A 22,806-nucleotide genomic window follows, 5' to 3' on the forward strand; every position below is an offset into this window, starting at 1 on the left:
CTTGCCCACCGAAATTCGAAAAGTAATATGGGATAACGCAATTGAATTTGAGAAAAAATTTCAGTCCTGGTGGTATCTGGTTAACTTCACCTATGATCCCATTGAGAGCAAGGCCACAGCTTTTGTCTTAACAATACGCAATGCTTTGGTATACACCATATACCCAATCATTGCGCTGGGGTTGAATCACCAAGGAGCCATACCCTATCCAATAGAGCACAGAGTGTGGGCACAACAAAATGAGAATAAGTGGCAAACTGTTGATGTTGACGCATGCGTTTCACGAGACCAACAAGGATTCATTTGTGAGAGTAATACCCTGAAAGCACAAGACATTTGTCTTGACACCAACCAGAATGTTTGTCACTTTGAGATACATCCCGATGAAACCCCAGAAACTGTGCTTGTATATATTGGGAAAGGGTGTGTTTGCATGAGGTCTCCCTGTAGTCTTGTATTCATAGATGACATAGTAGTTGATATAAGTAATCACTCAAACCTTTGTGTTTGTAACTTTACTAACATTATCGGATGTGACTTCAATTATTCAGCTCCTGTTACATCTTTTCAATTGCTACAATCTAATTATACATTGATTCGAGATTTGTTGCCTACCCCCATCGGAATGAATCTCTCACTGGTGAAGAAGTTGCTACAACACGATGAATTGAAGCGACTGTTGAAAGAGGCCCAAGAAAATGGACAGAGAACTTTGATTACCGTCCATCATGATGTTGAAGAAATACACCAAGTGCTGGAAAGAGTCAAGAGAGACGGAGGACATGGATGGGGAGATACTCTTTTTGGATGGTCACCGACAGTTACAGGACTTTATAACAAGATGCTCCATCCTGTTGTCGTTTTACTAATACTCATTATTTTGTGCTTCGCTTTGACAATTGTTTTGTATGTTAGACTTTGGATTATGATGAAAAGTTTAACTCATTTGATCACTCCACGAGATGTATTTGCACTTGATATCCCTCACCACAAGAACACATGTGATCTTTCCTATCAGTATTGAGTATCGTGGAGCTTTAGTGACTGTAGTCACGGGGTGGATTATGTGGAATAAATACTAAATTGGCTAAAAAATACAAAAGTACAGCATTGTTCACACATTAAGGAAAAGTATAAAATCAAGAGGCTTCTGAGGTAGAAAATAGCCGCAGCTGGCATGAAGGACACAACATCTGTGGTTCCCTGATAAGCTACATGAGGTACGGGACGGGATGCAATTATTCCGTGGCTTTACCTTATGATGTATAGTGGATACAGGAATGGGATGATACCATGAAACAGATAAGCTGCCAATTAGCTGCCCGCTAGATGCTCAGAGCCAACATTTTGTCAAATTTTGATGAAATGCTGTCCTTTGTGCGAACTTTGCTCATTATAATGTCATTATAATACCAAAACACACCTCCATCCCGAAGGCTACCCGCCTCCAAGGTGCGACCACTCCTTCTTGAGTCTGCGCCCTGAATTTCTCGTAAACTATACCTTTAATTGTGAAGCGAGAGAAATTTACACCAATCATGATAAAAGTATGTATGACTAAAGTCACTCAAACTCCACCTTGAAGATAACAACTAGTATAAAAATAGCCCGAGAGAGGGGGGATACCCAGGGAAGACACCATCATAAAGAATTACATCACTGACTTCTGGGATCAGTCGACGGGCTGAGCCTCTCTTCCCCCCCATAGGGACGCCTTTGGGTAAGACTTAGATTATACCGAGTGCTTCCTCGGGAAACTTAGAAATTTCTCTAGAGACTCTCTTTTTCTACATTTAAAGCCAGGCTGTATCGTTTATAACTTTGTCGCGCGTTTTGTATATGTAACAATACTTTCATTTGCACGTGCTTTGCAGACAGTGTATTTATCACCGGCAATCCTAAGAACCTATATATCTGTTGTTTAAATAAACTGCACTTTTTTAAGTAGCTAGTCGTTTTGGTTTCTCACTGAACATGACCAAAGACTCGAGAGTGGCCGTGCTAGTTCATGAGCACGACTAGACCGAAGGTGCAGTCCACTATTAGTGTATCCAAATCGTAATAGTTTAATACATATTAAACGCGATTGGACTGATAGTGCTGAATTGGGCATCACTCAGAATTTAAACCTAGCCGCACCTAGCCTCCCACCTCGGTGAGGAGTGTTAGAACGCAAGGGGGTTTATCTTCTGCCAAAACCGCTTTGCCCCTTTTCACGCAACAGGGGTGTTGGTGGATGACTAGCTCAACATGAGCTGGCAATATGCGCTTGCAGCTCAAAAAGCCGACTGCATCCTGGGACGCATAAAAAGAAGCGTGGCCAGCAGATTAAGGGAGGTAATTCTGCCACTCTGCTCTCGTGAGACCCCATCTGGAGTACTGCATCCAGCTCTGGAGTCCCCAACAGAAGAAGGACATGGACCTGTTGTAGCGAGTCCAGAGGAGGGCCACAAAGATGATCAGAGGGCTGGAGCACCTCTCCTATGAAGACAGGCTGAGAGAGTTGGGGTTGTTCTGCCTGGAGAAGAGGAGGATCCAGGGAGACCTTATAGCAGCCTTCCAGTATCTGAAGGGGGCCTACAAGAAAGCTGGAGGGGGACTTTTTACGAGGGCATGTACTTATAGGATGAGGGGTAACGGTTTTAAACTGAAAGAGGGTAGATTTAGATTGGCTATTAGGAAGAAATTCTTTACTGTGAGGGTGGTGAGGCACTGGAACAGCTTGCCCAGGGAAGTTGTCAATGCCCCATCCTTTGAAGTGTTCAAGGCCAGGCTGGATGAGGCTTTGAGGAACCAGGTCTAGTGGGAGGTGTCCCTGCCCATGGCAGGGGGGTTGGAACTAGATGATCTTTAAGGTCCCTTCCAACCCGAACCATTCTGCGATTCCTTTTTCTGTTTGAGATTGTCCAGGAGCTCCTTGTTCATCCACACAGGTCTCCTGGCATTTTTGCCTGACTTCCTCTTTGTCGGGATGCATCGTTCCTGAGCTTAGAGGAGGTGGTCATTGAATGTTAGCCAGCTTTCCTGGGCCCCTCTTCACTCCAGGGCTTTATCCCATGGTACTCCATCAAGCAGATCCCTGAAGATGCCAATGTCTGCTCTCCTGAAGTCCAGGGTAGCGAGCTTATTTTGTGCCCTCCTCGCAGCCCTGAGGATCTCAAACTCCACCATCTCATGGTCACTGCAGCCAAGGCTGCCCTTGAGCATGACGTTCCTCACCAGCCACTCCTTGTTGGTGAGAACAAGGTCCAGCATGGCACCTCTCCTCGTTGACTCCTTCATGACTTGGAGAAGGAAGTTATCATCAATGCATTCCAGGAACCTCCTGGATTGCTTATGCCCATGAGGGCCAGGGCTTGTGAACGTGAGGCTGCTCCATTCTTTCTATAAGAGGGACTTATCCATTCTGTCATCCTGGTCTGGTGGCCTATAGCAGACCTCCCACTGTAATGTCACCTGCCCTCCCTTTAATCTTGACCCATAAACTCTCTGTTGACTCCCCATCCATCCCCAGGAAGAGCTCCATGCACTCCAGCTGGTCCTTGACATAAAGGGCAACACACCCTCCTCGTCTCCCTCATCTCTTCTTAAAGAGCCTGTATCCTTCCATTCCAACACTCCAGTCATAGGAGCCATCCCACCATGTCTCTGTGATGCCAATTAGATCATAGTCTTGCAGGTGTACGCATGTCTCTAACTCCTCTTGTTTGTTCTCCATGCTATGAGGCATTTAAGTTGTGCCCCTGATGAAGCTAGCTTCCTGGATGGAGTGGCTATTTTTCTTTTAAGCTGTGCTCCAGGTGCTCTCCTGGACATCCAGTTTCACTTAGTTCAAAGCACCGTAGATACCCTTTCTCTAATGTTATTATTCAAATATAATCTCATCTTTTAAAGAGAAACTGATGAATTTTTCAAAAGGGATAAATGATTTGATTGGGGTAGCAGTGTCTTTAGATTGTCAAATTTAGGACACACGATAGGAGGAGAATATTTTCAATGAGAATCATCATATGTAGATCAGCAATCTTAAAATCTGTCATCTAGACTACAATTGTTGTTTAAGGTCTACAGCCAGAGGAGACAGCCTGGTACCTCCAATGACTGATTCATCCTAATGTAAGACAGGTTTCTAAGGCATGTGGGAGAAACTGCCCACAGGTACAATAATGAGATAAGGTATTAACTAGAAGAATGACTATCTAAAATCAGGATATTAAACAGCTACAATGTGGTATGTATACCTCCCATTGTGCTTTGGAGTATATTGCATTTCTGTTTCTTTTATCAATGAACAGAAAGTACTATAGGAGAAAAATATGTAGCATAAAGTTATGGCCCAGTAGTCTCAAAACAACATAATTAAGGGGGAAGAGGAATATACAGAGAAAGGGATTTGTTAACACAAAAGTTGGTGGATCTCATTGTCCTTTTCTGGTAAATAAATAAACATGGCTGCAATAGCAGCTGAACTCATAAAACCAGTAGCAGCGAAGCACTTGCCTCTGGCCCTGATCTTGCCTTTCTTGGTACTCAGGCATTTTCACAGTCAGCTGGAGGACTGGGAACTAAGCTTCCCATTTTAACCTTGTCGGTGGTGCAGAAGATATCTTGTTACTTCTCATTTCACTAGATCATTTCTTACTGCGCGCTGCTCTTCATGCTTTGACCTCTCTTACTTGCTGCACTTTTTTATTTTTTAAATTAAATTTTGATAGAAATATTCCAAATACTAATACTGCTACCTGCTATGGCCAATGGCCAATCCATATTTCAAGATTTGTGTATTTACAAAGAATATTGAAGCAATAAAATACTGACAAAAAGACTAAAGTCAAGGAAAAAAAATAAAAAAAGATGGATGTAATGAAATGCTTATTGGAATGAATAGAATATAGCTTATAGTTAGAATCGGCAGACAACATATCCTATAAAAATAGCTCATTGGGACAGATTTTGCTAAACATATTATGACTGGAAATATCTATTAATTTTCCAGAGGCAGAATTCTCCCACAGATACAAGCCTGAACTGACAGCTTGCACTAGAAGCCTCCAAAGCCAGGCAAGTTATAATCCGAATTACACACTTAGTTCTGACTTCCCATTGTAAAAATATATCTGAAGTTGGGTCTTGCATATGAATGTTTCCAAATCTTCAGTCTCAGTTGATTCTTCATGAGTTTGGCCATTTTTACTCTCATGAGAAAGCTTTACTCACATAACAACCGGAGAGTAGGATGTCAACATAATATTTAAAATTCTTGTTCAAATGTAAAGATCCCCAGAATTCACACAGTCATACCGAAATCAGAAGCTGGTAGGATAATTATCATGGCTTGATTCTTCAAAGGTGCATGAAAAAGGGCATATTAATGCACTGCACAGATCTATGTATGCATATCTTATCAGTGATATCTGCATCTGTGATGATGATCCCTGATTTCCAAAATCAGGAAATCACATATTAGAAACTGATGATCTTTATTCCTTAGCCCCTGGTTCCTAGGGGAAGCGGCTGCATTTCAAAGGATATCAAGAAAACAAATTCCAAAACTCAACTTATGAAAGTTTAAACTAGATCCCCATGTCATTATTGAGGGCCTAGCCATGCAAATACATGTAAGCATAATTTCAAACCAGTAGGACTGCTCTCAGCAGTAGATTTAAGCACATGCAGGGTCAAAGATTTGGCAGTGAATGAGTATCTATCACCTAGTACATGGCTCAGACCGAGACACCATACAAGGCACGTGAAGAATACACAGGTGACTAACCTGGACCATTTAAGTACTGTGTAAGTGAACAGTGCAATCGCACTATTATAGGCTCTGTGCGAATTACATCCCAAGCCACAGCAATCTCTTCCTAGTTCAAGATAAAAAGAAACAACAGACCGTTAGCCACCATGAGACATCATGAGGAACTGTTGCATTTTGTCAGTCTACCTTAGGGTTGTTATAAACACCATCCATCCATTTACCTAGTCGTGGAATATCTACTCCAACTTTAAACTTGAGACTTAGGACAAGCTGTTGCCTGCTGATGCCCCTAAGAGCAGCGTTAGACTGCTTCCAGTTCCTGAGTATGCTCATTTACACTGAGCACAGGTTTCTACACAACACTACATCTGCAGTGCAGACAGACATGTTCCCATCTATCAAGACATACTGCTTCAAAGCTGAGAAGCAAAGGAGCAAATAAAGATGGAAAGGAAACTCATCCCATAACACAGGGCAAAGGAAACATTTGCTCCTTCTTAAGACTGATTAAAATAATTCAAGGTATGATCAGATTTTCTTAAATTTTAAAAGAGCCTGAGAAATGTGCTGTGCTGACCTGAGAATATGACATATCTGTGCAAAAGCTAATGATGCCCCTAAAAGCACTAATTTTCATTCTGCGTCTAGAGGACAGGAAGTTACTGCACAGGTGAGGTGAGGAAGTCTGAAGTTAATGACAGCATAACTGTTACAGAAGCCATGCTGCCAGTTGACAGCACCACTGTCCTGTCTCCTTTGCCACTCAAGCGTCTCCCTAATCATCTGCAGATGTTGAGAAGCACACAGGAAAGCTCCAACCAAGGTCATCTTCCCTCCAGGACTCTATGAAGTGCTTTCACCTAACTAATGTCTAGGATAGCAAAAAAAAAAAGTATTTAATTTATATCAGTTAAAACATTTACCATTTACAAAGCATATTTGAAAGGAAATACATGTGCAGTAAATAAAAGCCTACAAAACATTTTAACAATGTGATCATAAAAGGAAAAGGAAACCTTTCCACTGAGCAGCAATCAATAATGTGACAGCCACTTGTGAAGATCAAGCCTCTGAAAAAGGAATGTCTCAGTGGTTGCCTAGAGAGTCTGATGTGTAGCAGAATTAAATGGATATTAATTTTCATTATGTAATCCTGTGATTAGTTTACTTACATCAAGAAAACTAACATCAATATGCAGATCAATATCTACATCATCAATGGCTCCATATTCCCTGAAAGGAAAGAATTACATTACATTAGAGCTCTTTAAGATACTCCTCAGCCCAGAAGTACTTATAACAGAGATTTTATAAAGGATAATATTGTCTGTAAAATCAGAATGGTGATAAAATACACATTTACATAGATTGGATCAATATTCCCAGTGGGTGACTGTTTGCTGCACTGAAACCGTCTTTCAGTAGATCTTGCTTAAATAGGCTAAATCTTTTTTCTACTAACTCCCCCAAATTCTCTCTCCATTGCTGCTATGTATTTTTGTCTCACATATTGCACAAATAAATCAAGAAAAAAATAATGGTCACATGCTGCTCCTATTTATGACAAAAGAAAACCCTAGTTAATTTTCAAAAGTATTTTCAGTTAACAGACAGCAACTTAAGGAGAGGCCTGAGATAAATCATTGAAGACAAATACACCATAGCCTAGAGGGTGACATATTATACCTGTGGTATTCCTTCATGCATTCAAGAATTTGTTTGTCAAAACATAAAGATTGTCCTATAATGCGCTCAAGGCAATAGTTACCTTAATTTATCTGTTACGTGTAGTATTGCTGGAATCCCCAAGGTGAAGATTTAACTTATGCTCATAGGTGTTTCATTGCCATCTGAAATCTTACATTTAAAGTGGGACTTTTCTGCCTCTTATTTTCTGACTCATTCTGATTGCCCTCCCCCAATGAACTTGAAGACTTCTGAAAAATAGGGCTAGAAAATACTCATTCATATACCTAAATAAAAAATTACTTTCCTTTTCATTTAAATTGCTTAAGTGGACAGTTCTGTAAAAGTGCAATCACTCAATTTTTCACAAAGCTTCTAGTCAATAGGTTTTTGCTTTACACTGCATTTATATGCTTATTCTCACAATGACTTCCACGTTTTTCTATTAAACTAGACTAAGACAGTACACAGTAGCAGTTGTGCATAAATAAGTTGATAAGGTAATTTTGAAATACAAAAATATTTTTGTAAATATAGCTATCTCCTAACAAAGTGGCCTCTCACCCCATGGTAGGACCTAGCTTGCACTGGAAATGCCTTGACCTCTTGTGAAATTTTGTGGAGGGAACCCCTTCTACCAAACCTTGGCATCTCAGTGGTTTTCTCTGGTAAGGTCAAACCCAAAGTCTCTCTCTAGATCAGACGCATCCACACATGGCATACATGGGGCAGATGAACGGCTGACCAGGGCTGCATTACCTGGGAGGCTTCCCAGTCACCCTTATGGCTGCTCCAGAGTCTGCTCACCCAGAGCCATACAAGTACTCGCTGACCTCTTAAAGCTCACTGAAGACCTGACTTTGAAACACTGAAATTCTCCACCTACTGAATGGCTTAGCCACTATGCTACACAACAGTGGCCTCAGATTTTTTAATATATTTTCCAGAAGATCCAAAGAACAGATTGCTATGAACTCCTAAGTAATATTTATGAACACAGGCTGTTGTTACTCACATGACTGAGATTCAAAAGGCTGTGAACAGGCATAATTTTATAAATTAAACATAGTTGAACTAGCAAACAAATAAATATTAGTGGAAGAAAAGATAAGATAAAAATAAATTACAACTGTGGAATTTCAGTACTCACTGAAATCTCTTTGTCCTCACTTCATTACCATCATAGAAAATGGATTTTAGACACATGATGCTGACTTCTCCAAGCTGAAAGGGAGGAAGAAATCATGTTTTCTTCCAGCGCCTGAAGCTTATGATCTGCTGCCTACAATGGCTCCAAGAACACATCTTGATTTTGAAGCTCCCAGAGGTCCTCTGTCCATCAATGCATAAGCAATGTAAATAGATACTGAAGGGTTTGGATCAGTCGGTCCAGGGGGCTTTCTCATGGCTTTGGTGGCCAAATTTCAAAGGGCAGTAGTGAAAAGCATGCAGGTATAGGATTTTCCCTTTTATATGTACAGTTCACTCTCTGACAGCAGGAGACTACTAAAAGAGGGTCAACTGTCTAGGAAATATGCATCTTAATGGGTGTCACTGTCAGACAGACTTGTTGCAGTTACAAAAGTGGAGCTGCAGGAGAGGAATGAAACTGAATGCTTAATGCCGTGTTTGTCATTTCCAAGAATTTATGAATATTTTCAACTGCAACAGAGTGGAAGAAGCATGAAAGTTTTCCACATGCCAAAAGCAGCCATAGATGCCAATTTCTACTACAGTGAGCGCAAAAAAATCACAATGCTTCCAATGAAACAGATGATTCAATAAATTAGAAGCATTAAAGTTTTTGAAAGGTTACATATAATGTTTCAATTTTAGGAGCCTGAGAGAGCCTATTATCAAGGTATTCTCAATTTCATAGTTATCAGTTTGGCAAATAAAGATTTATCTCATTCATTTGCTTGAATATATCATTCATTGCTTTAAACTAGACTTGAAGGGTGAGGGGAATAATATCAGGCTTGCCTGTGACAAGCTGTGGGATGACACACCATGGTTAGAAGGACAGGGTGCTAGCAAGGGCCCTCAGCCTGTTGCTCTGAGACATGCTGGGTACACTGGAGCACACTTGAAGTCTTACAGAGAGGGGCCAGGGGCTCCTGAGGTAATAGGATCCAACAGGGAAACACCAGAGAAACACCTCAAAGGAATTAAGGGGTGTTCCTCTAAGAAGGTGACATGATCAACAGCCCAGCTGAAGTGCCTTATACCAATACACGCAGCATGGGCAACAAACAGGAGGAGCTGGAAGCCATTGTGTTGCTAGAAAGCTACGACATAGTTGCCATTACTAAAACTTGGTGGGATGAATCCCATGACTGCAGTGTGGCTATCAATGGCTACAGGCTGTTCAGAAGGGACAGGCGAGGAAGGAGGGGCGGAGGGGCGTCCCTCTACATATAGCCACGAGCAGGTTGAAAGCTTATGGGTAAGAATAAGAGACTGAGGCAACAAAGGGAACCTTGCGGTTGGTGTCTACTACAGGCCACCCGATCAAGGGGAGCCTATTGACAAAGCCTTCTTACTCCACTTACAGGAGGCATCGTGCTTGCAGGCTCTCGTCCTGCTGGGGGACTTCAACCACCCCAATATCTGCTGGAAAAGTAACACAGTGAGCTGTAGGCAATACAGGAGACTCCTGTAATACATCAAGGATAACTTCTTAAGCCAGGTAATAAACAGCCCTACCATAGGGGATGCGATACTGGACCTGATGGTCACCAATGCAAGTGAGCTAATTGGTGATGTCAAGATTGGAGGCCTAGCTAAGAAGTAAAATTACTGAACAGAAAGTTGGTTCTGTTTTACCTCAAACCAGGACACCACAGCACACAAGAGCTCTTGATTCCCAGGAGTAAGAAATCAGGCAAGGAAGGCAAGAAACCAGCATGAATGAGTCAAGACCTGCTGGTCAAACTAAAGGGCAAGAAGGAAATGCACAGGCAGTGGAAGCAGGGACAGGTATCCTGGGAAGAGTACAGGGATGCTTCCTGGTTGTGTAGGGATGGGGCCAAGGTGCGGCTGGAGCTGAACTTGGTAAGGGACGCAAAGAATAGTAAGAAGGGCTTCTACAGGTATGTCAACCAGAAAAGGAAGGTCAAAGAAAGCGTACCCCCACTGATGACCAAGACTGGCAAACTGGATGAGGAGAAGGTTGAGGTACTCAACAACTTTTTTGCCTCAGTACTCACTGGCAACCTCTCTTCCCACATCTCTTGAGTGGATGGACTGCAAGTCAGGAACTGGGGGAGCAAAGTCCCTCCCACTGTAAGAGAAAATCAAGTTCGAGACCACCCGAGGAAGCTGAACGTACAGACGTCTATGGGACCTGATGAGATGCATCCCAGAGTCCTGAGGGAATTGGCTGATGGAGTTGCCAAGCCACTCTCCATGATATTTGAAAAGTCATGGCAGTCAGGTAAAGTCCCCGGTGACTGGAAAAAGGGAAACATTGCACCCATTTTTAAAAAGGGTAGAAAGGAGGACCCCGGGAACTACCACCCTGTCAGCCTCACCTCTGTGCCTGGGAAGATCATGGAACAGATCCTCCTAGAAGCTATGCTAAGGCACATGGAGGACAGGGAGGTGATTTGAGACAGCCAGCATGGCTTCACCAGGGGCAAGTCCTGCCTGACCAACCTAGTGGCCTTCTACAATGGAGTGACTGCATCAGTGGACAAGGGAAAAGCTATGGATGTTGTCTATCTGGACTTCTGTAAGGCCTTTGACATGGTCCCCCACAACATTCTTCTCTCTGAATTGGAGATATACGGATTTGATGGGCTGTACAGTGGATGAGGAATTGGTTGGATGGTCGCATCCAGAGGGTGGTGGTCAATGGCTCGATGTCCAGATGGAGAGGGGTGACAAGTGGTGTCCCTCAGGGATCCGTACTGGGACCGGTGCTGTTCAACATCTTCATCAATGATATAGACAGTGGGATCAAGTGCACCCTCAGCAAGTTTGCAGATGACAGCAAGCTGAGTGGTGCGGTCGATGTGCCAGAGGGACAGGATGCTATCCAGAGGGACCTGAACAGGCTCAAGAAGTGGGCCTGTGTGAACCTCATGAGGTTTAACAAGGCTGAATGCAAGGTCCTGCACCTGGATCAGGGCAACCCCCAGGATCAGTACAGGCTGGGGGATGAAGGGATTGAGAGTAGCCCTGCCAAGAAGGACTTGGGGGTATTGGTGGATGAAAAGCTGGACACGAGCCAACAATGTGCGCTCACAGCCCAGTAAGTGAACCATATCCTGGGCTGCATATAAAGAAGCGTGGCCAGCAGGTCAAGGGAGGTGATTCTCCCCCTCTACTTTGCTCTCATGAGACCCCACCTGGAGTACTGCATCTGGCTCTGGAGTCCTCAGTATAGGAAAGACATGGACCTGTTCGAGTGGGTCCAGAGGAGGGCCACAAAAATGATCAGAGGGATAGAACACCTCTCCTATGAGGAAAGGCTGAGAGAGTTGGGGTTGTTTAGCCTGGAAAAGAGAAGGCTCCGGGGAGACCTTATTGCAGCCTTTCAATACTTAAAGGGGACTTCTAAGAAAGATGTGGACAAACTTTTTAGCAGGGCCTGTTGCAATAGAACAAGGGGTAATGGTTTTAAATCAAAAGAGGGTAGATTTAGACTAGATATAAGGCAGAAATTTTTTTACAATGAGGGTGGTGAGACACTGGAACACGTTGCCCAGAGAGGTGGTGGAGGCCCCATCCCTGGAGACGTTCAAGGTCAGGTTGGACAGGGCTCTGAGCAACCTGATCTAGTTGAAGATGTCCCTGCTTACTGCAGGGGGGTTGGACTATATGACCTTTTAAGGTCCCTTCCAGCCCAAATTATTCTATGATTCTATGATTTCCTAAACCCATATACAACTATTTGGATTTTAATTCCCTAGGTCCTCAAAATGTAATGAATTTGCACTTAATTTGAAAAGGTACACCACAGTTGTAGACATGTTCTCTCTTCTTAGACTAGAATAACAGAGCTTATTGTTTAGAGGTTAACAGGAATTTTTACTTGTAATATATGTATGCCTAAGGTTATTATCTTCTCTGTATTTTATTACTTGTTTTGTATATCAAATTTGATATTTTCCTTTAATACATATGACAGGTCTGTTCTGTCTTGCCTACCTGTTATTTTTATGAAATTATTAAGATTACATAGATGGAAAATGAAGTTATAAAAGACCTGAAGTATATTTATAAGATCATACAGCTATGCCCTACAGCAGAATCATGCACACTCATATATGCCCAACAGAATTTTTGTGTAATTACTTTTTGCAATCCACCTCTGACTGAGATTCCACCACTTCTCTTTGTAGGATACTTTAGTTTCCCACAATTAGAAAGATTTCCTAAAATCTGATCAAATTCTTGTTTGTTGCTAACAAAGCTAGCTTCTTATTGTCTCTCTCACAATGACAGTAGAGAACATTTGATCACTCCTCCTATCTACAAACAGCTTTATTTTTTGAAGAACTGTTATTATGTCCTCTACTTCTGTCTTTTTTCTAGACTAGACAAATCCAGTTCCTTCAATCTTTCCCCAGGGAAAACATTTACTAAATCTCTTATCATTCCTCTTATTCATCTCCAGGGTAAAAGACAGGATATGACAGAAAAGAAGTTTAACAAGGGTTTAGAGTAATGCTGAATAGTAATTGTCAACAAAATACAACAGCCTGATCAAATACTGACTGAACTGCAAAAGACAATGATGTTTTAGAACAGGCTTCCAGGGCTTGTTCTCAGTATAGCCAGTTGTATCAGTACTCAACCACAAAAAGTAAAAACAAAAGCGGCATTATTGATAGCCAGCAGTGCTCCTTCCTTTTGCCACAATGTACAGAAATCATCAGAAGAGACTTATGTTTTTGGCAGTGAGGGAAGGTCCACATGGAAGTCAATCTCCAAAACGTTAAAGGTTCCTCAATACAGAAGGGTCAATGACATACCTGAGAGATACTGCATTAGGTCCATAGATCTCTCTCACTGCTGTCAAATCAGCCTCCAGCTGTGGGTGCTTGTGAAGTTCTCCATCATAGCTAACCTACCAGAAAAAGCATATTCTAGGAGTTCTTATTTATCTCATTACTGGCACCTAATCTAGGCTCTTGTAAGTTCTCCCTGCAAAATACGATGCATAAAGATTCTTTAATGTCATGCTCAGAAAGGACACTGTGTTGATCAGCTGAAGCACTGAGGTGGTCTAGCTTTCCTAAGCAATGCTATTTGCAAAGCAGGCACTTCTGCATCAAAATTCCAGAGTCACGCTCCTGTTTGTGGGAAGAGAAGCTGCAAAGGACTCATCCCTCTGTCCTGTCTTGTCCTGGGTCTGTTCTGGGCCACTTGTGCATTTTAAAACTGGTAAGCAGGAGAAGAACCAGATCTCTCCAGTCATAGCATCCCAGTCCAACCACTACAGGACAAAGGTTTACTCCCTCTTGCTTGTCATCACACTCTCATATATTTTAGACACAGAATGGCTTGGGCTCAATAAGAGAAGCACGAGACTATACTATATACCAACTGTCTCAGTGTCTAAGTTACATTTTCAATCTACTCACTGGCTGTATTTGACTACTATATCTACCAATGCAATTAGATCAAAAAGAAAAATAATTAAAAAACGCTTTCACATTTTAGGTATTTTACCAGAGAAGGTGTAAAGAAACGTGTTTAGACATCATCTCCATTTTTTAAAACACTCCATGGAAAGTGAAAACAGTTATGTTAGTGCATTCTATACTCAAGACACTCACAGTCATCTGTTATTTTAATTTTATTCCTGGTTTAATTGTAATTTTACTGCTTTTTGTTTGCCAGTTATCATTCCTTCAATTAAATGTGGTACCTTAAAAATATGACAATGCAATATAATGTAGTTTGCTCTTCAAATATAAAGCAACTAAATTCCAACCAGTATTTCCTATTACACAGCTCTTTTACACCTTAGCAAAATGATTTACTGCTCTCTGTGTTCATATTGCATAGGCAGCATTAATATTTATTCATTCATTTGGGCACTGGCAGGCATCCTTTATGTATTTGCGCTGGTTCAAGAAGTAAGCACTCCCAGCCATTTGCTGCCTTTTCCTTCACCTTAAGGTTACTGTGCTTTCTGCAGAGATGAAAAATGAAGCCAGTACACACAACTCATCACTACAAGGCAAAATCAGAAGATTTTTGCCTTTCAGGCAGATTAAAATAAGACACCGGTCTTTGCACCGAAGTATGTGTACATGGTCCTTCCCAGCTCTCTGCGGGGCTGTAGGAGTCAGCAGCTGAAGGGAGGAATTTCCTGCAGTCATTTCTAAAGTGAAAATGAGTTAATACTCCATGTCAGTTATTTTTCTGACACTGAAAATACATTCTTTCAGTTACAGTTAGGGGCATGCTTTTTTTTTTAGAATAAAACACCTCAACATGTATTTTGTGTTCAAACCCCACCACTCTGTTGGCTCTGCAAGAGAAGAGACTCAGCGATGTCCTGCTCAACAGCATCCCACACTCTCTGCACTGACCCAACCGGCTGGCACTGCTGGCGCACTCCTGCAGCCTTGGCTCTGCACACCCAGGGCATGGATGGCTTCAGCCTCAAGGCTGAGGCAGTGGTAACTTTCATAAAAAGTGACTGTAATTCATTAAAATGTTCATCAAAATAAACAGTTCTAATAACTTAAGTGAGGAATGATTCCTTTGGGGTAATAGACTAAAAAGATAAGAAAAATCTGAATAAAGAGACTATCAGCGTGAAGTGCTCTATTGACATTGCAAAAGGAAATATATGAAGAGATTTTATTTCCTAATACATAAGAGAATGTAATAATAACTAATTCTGCTGAGGGAACAAGAAGTAAAGACACAGAGCAATACATTCATCTATCATATCAAATATGCAGCATTTTTCAAGGTGAATTTAACTGTAGAGCACAGAAAAAGAATGGACTATTGCCTAGATAAAGATTGTCTTGTAATAACTTTTTCACGATTAAATTCCAGTGCTCTTGACTTTACAAAATGGCAAACCTCCAGAAGGAAACAGATTTGGATCCAGCCTGACTTCCCATTTGTATCAATAATGGGATATGCTTTAAAGAGTGAATATCTGTTTTCTGGAATTAAGCAACTGGCTTCTATTTTCAAATGTCCTGAAGAGCATTGATATAATTATACAGTATACAATATTAAATACTTCTACTATAAAATACTATGTATATATACACATGAGATTCTATTCTATGTTGAATAAACATAAGAAATTAATTATTATCATAAATTTATAATGAAATGAACCACAGAAGCTTTCAAAAATTAATTTCTTGAAAATTGTGCAAAAATATTCTCCATTACCTGTCCTCCATAATAAAATTCCTCAGAATCATTATCTCCTTCAGAGTCTTCTTCAACTGTGCTGTTGTGCTGTGACACCTTAATGTAAAAGGAAAGTTAACAATGGTACAAGCGATATGTTTATCTTGCATTTATAGTTCTAATTATAACTACAGTAATTATGTTTTTACAAATAAGCTTTAAGCACCTTTTATTAAGAGATCTCAGACAAAACAAGCACCCGCTAACTAGGTAGGTACATAAAACTACCCTGAATATATGTTGGAGAAATAATACTTTGTCTGAGTACAGACACAGTGTGGTATTTTATGGAACTGGAGAATTCAGTAGACTATGCAGGAATACTTCACTCTGTGCTTCTGCTAAACAAAGCATTATTTACTCACCAAGAGGGGTTCTGGACTTAATTAATTTGGTGTTCCAGTGACCTAAAAAAATTTACTTTACTTTATTCTGGTAAATCAGTTCTACTAGTTTAAGGAAATAATTCAAGCCTGAGTATGGAATCTCTTAAGTTCCATTCTGTGAAAAACTCTCTAACACAGTGCTGCTTACTTATTATTTTTAACAGAAGTACCAGCCTGTTGCCAGAAAAGTTCAAACTTAATTTTCTGACTAGCTCTGTTCTAAGACTTGGAAAATTAAGGACTACTCAAGTAAAATCTGCTCTAAATAGGCTGCTCTGTGAATAATTGCACTCAAGTAAATAGAACCGATTATGGTGCAGACTGCACTCAGCATGAGCCGAAGTGTTATATTCTGCTTCCTACCAATGGAACCTTTACTTATAATTATGTAATTGCTTGAAGATATTAATTCTTGTTTCCCACAATCCATTTATTATTTCTAGGCCCTATGCTGACAAGGATCCCATAAAGAATACCTAATAAAATCATAATTCTTCACTTCAACCTAAACATGATGTATTTATTGCATATTTTTTTTATTTATGTCCTGCACAGAAATACCATAATGGAATAGAAAATAGATGTATGTATCAAAGATTAGAAGTTACCCCTAAATCCCATATATTCATAAATGTCAAATATACTCTTATCACCAATTTCTATGGTCAGACATTCTAATCCCATTTCCTTACCTTTGTCTCTAAATTCCTGCTCTATTCACTGTATGTATACATAGAACAGAAATTTTATTTCATTCAATTTCACAGCAATTTTCTAAGACAAGGCATTAAAATAATTTCTGCTTCTACTTTGCTGAAAAGAAACAAAATGACTTCAGTCTTCTTTGTTTTATAATAACCTTAGCTCAAGGGGAAGTCTGTGTTAAAAGAACTCAACTGAACAATAATTCAACACACAGCAGAGAAATGAAACTCTCACACTACAATAGTCACAAACCCATCCTATCCTAACCAAAACCTCTAACTGTCTAGACAACATAAGTGGTCAGTCTTTTATTTAAAGGCTTTTTTCAGTACTTTCATACTTAAGTACCTCATTCAACTGGAAAAATAAATAAATAAAAGCTCAAACTCTGTCCCATAGAAGCTAACTATATCTCAGACTTTTAATCAAAAGGGTAAATTCTTACTGCACTTAAATTTCTAATGTTTACAGAACACTGAATACAATTATGAGGCAGATGAAGTAAAATATTTCCAGTACAACTTTTTACATCAGATCAGGTTTCATCTACAAAAGCACACAACCATATTGAATATTGTATCTGAACATGCTTATTTGCCTTTTCTAGGATCAAATACAGATCAGAGCCTAAAAAGCAGTAGTCAAGAAACAAGTATTCCAAACAAAGCAACCACCATTACCAAAGGAAGTCTTTAAGTCAAGCACTTGAATTCTTGATACAGTGCTCAATTTCTTGCTTGGGGTGGTGTCACGTCCCACTCTCAGGAAAGAGGGGGGGTAAGTGACTTCAGATTCGTAAATCCCCAACGGTGCGGACTAAGGTGAGACAAATCTCAAGGTCCATATAGAAACATTTATTAGTTTCCCAAAATGGTTAGTATAGGTCTTAACAAGGCCACGATAATTGGTTAGGTATATAACAAAGTATGGCAAATGGTGAGGTATGCATTGTGTTACTTAACAACAGGTATAGGACAACTTATGGCAAGTGGTATTTAAGGTCGTTATTTAACAACTCTAAGAGAAAAGAGAAACTGAGGGATAGAGAAAGGAAAAGACAGAGAAAAAGACAGAGAGAAAGAGATCATCAGTCCTGGTTCCAGCGTCTTTTTTGGGAAATCTTCCCAGGCATAATCTTCTTTCTTGGAAAAATCTTCCCAGGCACGATCTTCTTTTTTGTTCCCCCAATAGGGGCACTTATTTTCCCCTTTTATGTTTGATGAATTAGCACAGTCTACCCCCCTTGCTGAGGACAGCCTTGTCTCAGGTTTCTCCTTTCTCCCAGGTGATGTGTAGCATGATTTGGGTGGAAAGACTAGTGCCATAGTCATACATGTTTAGCGCGATCTCTATAATCTTCATTAGCACATGCAGGGGTGTGCGCTTTCATATGCATTTCGCGGATAATGAAGCAAAGGTCACTCATCGGACACAATGGCCTTGAGAACTGAGAACTAGCAAGCTCACCACACGAGTGGCAGAACTGTCTTGTCTTCACAGGACAGTCCTCCCACTGCTTTTCCAGCGCCTGTGAGTCTTATCAGTTCTTTGAAGGCCAGGCCTGCGTTATTTATTTCCTTGCGAGTGTTTGAGGCATTCCATTGAAGGCTTGGAGGGCCTTCTCCCCCTTGTCAGGGAATTTACAGGCCGTCTCTTACAGGTGGGAGCCTATGTCGTACTTTTTTGAGCCCATAACACTATGTCCTGGTTCCGGTGGGGATAGGGTTAATTTTTCCTGGTATTCCATGCCATGTGAGCCACGCCCACCCTGAGCTGCCGGGGGAGGGGGCAGGAAGTTGCTGCTTAAAAGCGGGCTGGGGCGTCCCGGGTCCTGCCGGCGAGCGGCTGGGAGCAGCGGTTCTGTAATCGTGTTTGTATATTCCCCTATCCGTGTTGTTGTTGTTGTTTGCCTGTTCCCTTTGCTGTCCTGTTAAACTGCCTTTGTCTCAACCCAAGAGTCTTGCCTTTTCTTCTGATTCTTCCTGTATTAGGAAGGCGCGAGCGAGCGGCACGTGGTTCTTTGTTGCCGTCTGAGGCTAAACCACGACAGTCCTTTTTGGCGCCCAACATGGGGCTCGAAGGGTTGAGATAACGACAGAATCCAACTAGAACGTGGAAAAAACGGTTTTGGGTTTTTTTTGTATGCATTTATTTTATTAGGTAAATAGTCACTGGTCATCATGTTGCTTGGTTTGTTCTCATGGCTGTGTTATGTAAATTCCTATATGGCTTATGTACTCCCTGCGATGCTGTTTACCATGTCTGGAAGAGGGATGAGGATTATCATTCTGCTGTCCTGTGCGATATCTGTTTATGATATGATAACATCACTGTTCAGACAGCTATTTTGGGGTGTTTATGTGGTTTTGCTGTCCTGTCCGTACATTGGACACCGTCTCTCAGAATTTGTTAATAATTTCCCCAGCCCTTTTGCCTCCCTTTTCTCCTTCGGGTCAGGTATGGCAGCTTTTGAGAATTTTGAATATCCTTGGGATACTCAAACCAGCGTGTTCCTAGTGTTATGTCTCCTGAATACGTTCCAGGTCTTGTTTAGGGTTAAGCAACTATTTAAGACTACCACCCAGAGATCTGCTCCGAGGCTGGATAGTCAGGGGTGGCATGGCATGTCGGAGAGCATGGGCAGGTACCTAGAGAACTTCTCACCTCCAATGGTCTGGGACTTCACCCCTGAACAATTACAGGACCCTGATAAAGTGGTAGAATATTTGAAGGGAAAATGCTGTGGCTATTCTAGAGAGGCACAACTCACTGCGCTGTGCTGGGCCCTGGCCAGTATCTACCAGGCACTGCTCAGAATTATGCAGCACCCTCAAGGGGAAGAGATGGAAACCAGACCAGCAGCCACTGCGGCTGCTGCAGCCCCTGCGTCAGCCACTGCGGCTACTGCAACCCCTGTGGTAGCCACTGCCACTGAACCAGGGAACCAACCCGTGCCGGTATCAGTTGCCCCCATACAGAAGAAGAAGTACACAAAGAAATCAGTTCGCTTAGTAAGAGATGATGACGAACCAGGGTCATCACGAGAGCAGGAGGAAGAGGCAGAACCAGAGATAATTACTCGATCCCTATCCTTGAGTGAGCTGCGGGATATGTGAAAAGATTTTAGCCGACTTTCAGGCAAGCACATTGTCACCTGGCTGTTCCGGTGCTGGGATAACAGGGCCAGTAGCCTGGAATTAGAGGGTAGGGAGGCCAGGCAGCTGGGATCCCTGTCTAGGGAAGGCGGCATTGACAAGGCGATTGGGAAGAAGACCCAAGCCCTCAGCCTCTGGAAACGACTCCCGTCAGGCATGAGGGAAAGGTACCCCTTCAGTGAAGATGTTGTATGTCACCCAAGCAAGTGGACTACCATGGAAAGAGGTATCCAGTACCTGAGAGAAGTAGCCGTGTGGGAGATGATTTATTATGACTTGGACAATGCAGACTTACCCACAGACCCTGATGAGGTGCAATGCACAAGGCCCATGTGGCGGAAGTTTGTACGGAGCGCACCATCGTCATATGCCAACTCCCTGGCAGTAATGGAATGGAAAGGTGAAGAGGGACCAATGGTGGATGAGGTAGCTGGCCGGCTCCGGCGATATGAAGAAAGTCTCTCTTCCCCCCTTGTCTCAGCTGTGGAGAAACTGTCCCGGAAGGTCCAGCAACTTGAAGAGAATATGTCCTACTCCCCACCTGCACGGGCCAGCATCTCAGCTATTAGAAGCAGGCATTTCCCCACTCAAGAGAGAGAGTACAGAGGGTACACACCACGAGGCACCCTGTGGTTCTACCTGCAGGACCACGGAGAGGACATGAGGAAGTGGGATGGACAACCTACTTGGATCCTGCGGACACGGGTACAGGAGTTGCAAGGAAGGACAACCACAAAAGGGGATCCCTCCAGGAAAAGTGCCGCCCCAGTTTCCAGTGGGCCGTTCCCCAGAGAAAGCAGAAGGCCTGATCTTGCTTCTGATCCTCTTGAAGGAACTTCCAAGTCATTTATGCAAGAAGTGAGTAATGGATACTATGACCAGTATTAGGGGGCCCCTGCCTCCGGCCAGGTGGAGGAAAGGGACAACCAGGTTTATTGGACGGTGTGGATTCGATGGCCTGGCACATCAGACCCACAGGAGTATAAGGCTCTAGTGGACACGGGTGCGCAGTGTACTTTAATACCATCAAGCTATAGAGGGGCAGAACCCATTTGTATTTCTGGGGTGACAGGGGGATCCCAAGAGTTGACTGTACTGGAGGCAGAAGTGAGCCTAACTGGGAATGAGTGGCAAAAGCATCCCATTGTGACTGGCCCAGAGGCTCCATGCATCCCTGGTATAGATTACCTCAGGAGAGGGTATTTTAAGGACCCAAAAGGGTACCGCTGGGCCTTTGGCATAGCTGCTTTGGAGACGGAGGAAGTTAAACAGTTGTCTGCCTTGCCTGGTCTCTCGGAGGATTCTTCTGTTGTGGGGTTGTTGAGGGTCAAAGAACAACAGGTGACGATTGCTACCACAACGGTGCATCGGCGGCAGTATCGCACTAACCGAGACTCTCTGATTCCCATCCATGAGCTGATTCGTCAACTAGAGGTTCAAGGAGTGATCAGCAAGACTTGTTCACCCTTTAACAGTCCCATATGGCCAGTGCGAAAATCTAATGGAGAGTGGAGGCTAACTGTAGACTATCGTGGTCTGAATGAAGTCACGCCACCGCTGAGTGCTGCCGTTCCGGACATGCTAGAACTCCAGTATGAACTGGAGTCCAAGGCAGCCAAGTGGTATGCCACGACTGATATAGCGAATGCATTCTTCTCAATCCCTTTGGCAGCAGAGTGCAGGCCACAGTTTGCTTTCACTTGGAGGGGCGTCCAATACACCTGGAATCGACTGCCCCAGGGGTGGAAACACAGCCCCACCATTTGCCATGGACTGATCCAGACTGCACTGGAACAGGGTGAAGCTCCAGAACATCTGCAGTACATTGATGACATCATTGTATGGGGAAACACAGCAGAAGAAGTTTTTGAGAAAGGGAGTAAAATAGTCCAAATCCTTCTGAACGCTGGTTTTGCCATAAAGCGAAGTAAGGTCAAGGGACCTGCGCAGGAGATCCAGTTTTTAGGAATAAAATGGCAAGATGGACACCGTCAGATCCCAATGGATGTGATCAACAAAATAGCAGCTATGTCTCCACCAACTAGTAAAAAGGAAACACAAGCTTTCTTGGGCATTGTGGGTTTTTGGAGAATGCATATCCCAGATTACAGTCAAATTGCAAGCCCTCTGTATCAAGTAACCGGGAAGAAGAATGATTTTAAATGGGGTCCTGAGCAACGACAAGCTTTTGAACAAATCAAACAGGAAATAGTCCATGCAGTGTCCCTGGGGCCAGTCCAGCCAGGACAAGATGTTAAAAATGTGCTGTACACCGCAGCCGGGGAGAACGGCCCTACCTGGAGCCTCTGGCAGAAAGCACCAGGGGAGACTCGAGGTCGACCCCTAGGGTTTTGGAGTCGTGGATACAGAGGATCCGAAGCCCGCTACACTCCAACAGAAAAAGAGATATTGGCAGCATATGAAGGGGTTCGAGCTGCTTCGGAAGTAGTTGGTACAGAAGCACAGCTCCTCTTAGCACCTCGACTGCCGGTGCTGGGTTGGATGTTCAAAGAAAGGGTCCCCACCACACATCATGCAACCGATGCTACATGGAGTAAGTGGATTGCACTGATCACACAGCGAACTCGAATGGGAAACCCCAGCCGCCCAGGAATTCTGGAAGGGATCATGGACTGGCCAGAAGGCAAGGATTTCAGAATGTCACCAGAGGAGGAGGTGACGCGTGCAGAAGAGGCCCCACCATATAATAAACTGC

The 22,806-nt window shown here is 42.6% G+C and overlaps 1 protein-coding gene across 1 annotated transcript in view; it reads right to left on the reverse strand.

Annotated features, from left to right (window-relative positions):
* Positions 1-22,806, reverse strand: part of LOC141735545 (protein mono-ADP-ribosyltransferase PARP8-like) — a 157,537-nt gene that overhangs the window by 57,388 nt on the left and 77,343 nt on the right. Inside the window, 4 exon segments of the mRNA XM_074568519.1 lie at positions 5,774-5,864; positions 6,931-6,991; positions 13,426-13,520; positions 15,824-15,901. Of these exon segments, the coding sequence (XP_074424620.1) occupies positions 5,774-5,864; positions 6,931-6,991; positions 13,426-13,520; positions 15,824-15,901 (325 nt within the window).

This window comes from Larus michahellis, chromosome W, assembly GCF_964199755.1.
Source record: "Larus michahellis chromosome W, bLarMic1.1, whole genome shotgun sequence".
In the NCBI taxonomy this organism is placed as follows: domain Eukaryota; kingdom Metazoa; phylum Chordata; class Aves; order Charadriiformes; family Laridae; genus Larus; species Larus michahellis.